The 1,024-nt window shown below is 46.3% G+C and overlaps 1 protein-coding gene across 2 annotated transcripts in view; it reads right to left on the reverse strand.

Moving 5' to 3' along the window:
* Positions 1-235: 235 nt before the first annotated feature.
* LOC104813828 (zinc-finger homeodomain protein 5) overlaps positions 236-1,024 on the reverse strand; it is a 1,805-nt gene continuing 1,016 nt past the window's right edge. The window contains exon 2 of one of the 2 annotated variants that reach the window (XM_010541597.1): positions 236-1,017. In XM_010541597.1, coding sequence (XP_010539899.1) covers positions 419-1,017 — 599 coding nt within the window. In that variant the 3' untranslated portion in view covers positions 236-418. The remainder of the gene's footprint in view (positions 1,018-1,024) is intronic. The other variant, XM_010541598.1, reaches the window with a different exon arrangement.

Here is a 1,024-nt window from a genome sequence, read left to right on the forward strand (position 1 = left end):
ATATAAAGATGCTATATGTACGTGAAAAATGTTGGCAATACCACCCTTCACTGCCAAAAGATTATAACCTGTATAAATTTTTGGTACATTTCATCCATTAATATATATATACATATGTATGAACCATGATCAAATGATATGGGTATTGATATAGAACTAGCATTTACCAATTGTAAAGCATAATTTTAGAGAGAAAAATAAATATTATTCCTAAAAGGCCAGGAGACATGAACTATAAACAAAACAAGATCACTGACAAGCAAAACATGCAGTGATGGAAACACAACTGCTAAACTAAACATTGAAACACATGGTCTTTCATCATCCACAATAATTAACACTAACACTCATGCCATACATATATATATATTTCATATAGATATAGGCCTATATATATATTATATGATCTTCATGATCATTACATGGACTGTTGTTTCTTGACATTGTTTTTGTTATTATGCATCCAAACCTTGAACACTTGCCTCTTGACTCCGATCTCTGCGCAGAATCTCTCCAGCTCTTCCTCGTCTTGCTTGTTCATCCTCCATCCCAGCTTCTCGGCAAACTCCATCATCCTCTCCTTCTGCTCCGATGTAAACTTCGTCCGGAATCGCTTCTTCGTCATCGAAAACGGCGGTTGCGTCTGCGTTCCCACAGCCGCTCCGTACTCCCCACTTGACTGTCCGTACAAATTCAGATCCTCGCTCGACGACTCGGCTCCTCCTCCGCCGTAAGCAACGCTCATCGGCGTTACCATTCCGTACTTCCGGTGGTGGAAACTCGCCGGGGGCGAAACCATGAGGGGACTCATCATCATGCTCATCCCCACCGCCGGTGGTGGTCTGAGGGCGGCGGAGGAGCCGTACGGGCGGTTTCCACCGCCTCCATCGACCTCTTTCCGGTGGAAATTGCGGTGGCAGTCGCAGGCGGCGCATTTGAGGGCCTCGATTGTGCCCTCTTCGCCGCCGGGCATAAACTCGCCGCAGCCGTCTTGGACGCTGCCGCCGACGCTCGCGGGCGGGTT

Source organism: Tarenaya hassleriana, unplaced genomic scaffold (assembly GCF_000463585.1).
Source record: "Tarenaya hassleriana unplaced genomic scaffold, ASM46358v1 Cleome20, whole genome shotgun sequence".
Taxonomy (NCBI): domain Eukaryota; kingdom Viridiplantae; phylum Streptophyta; class Magnoliopsida; order Brassicales; family Cleomaceae; genus Tarenaya; species Tarenaya hassleriana.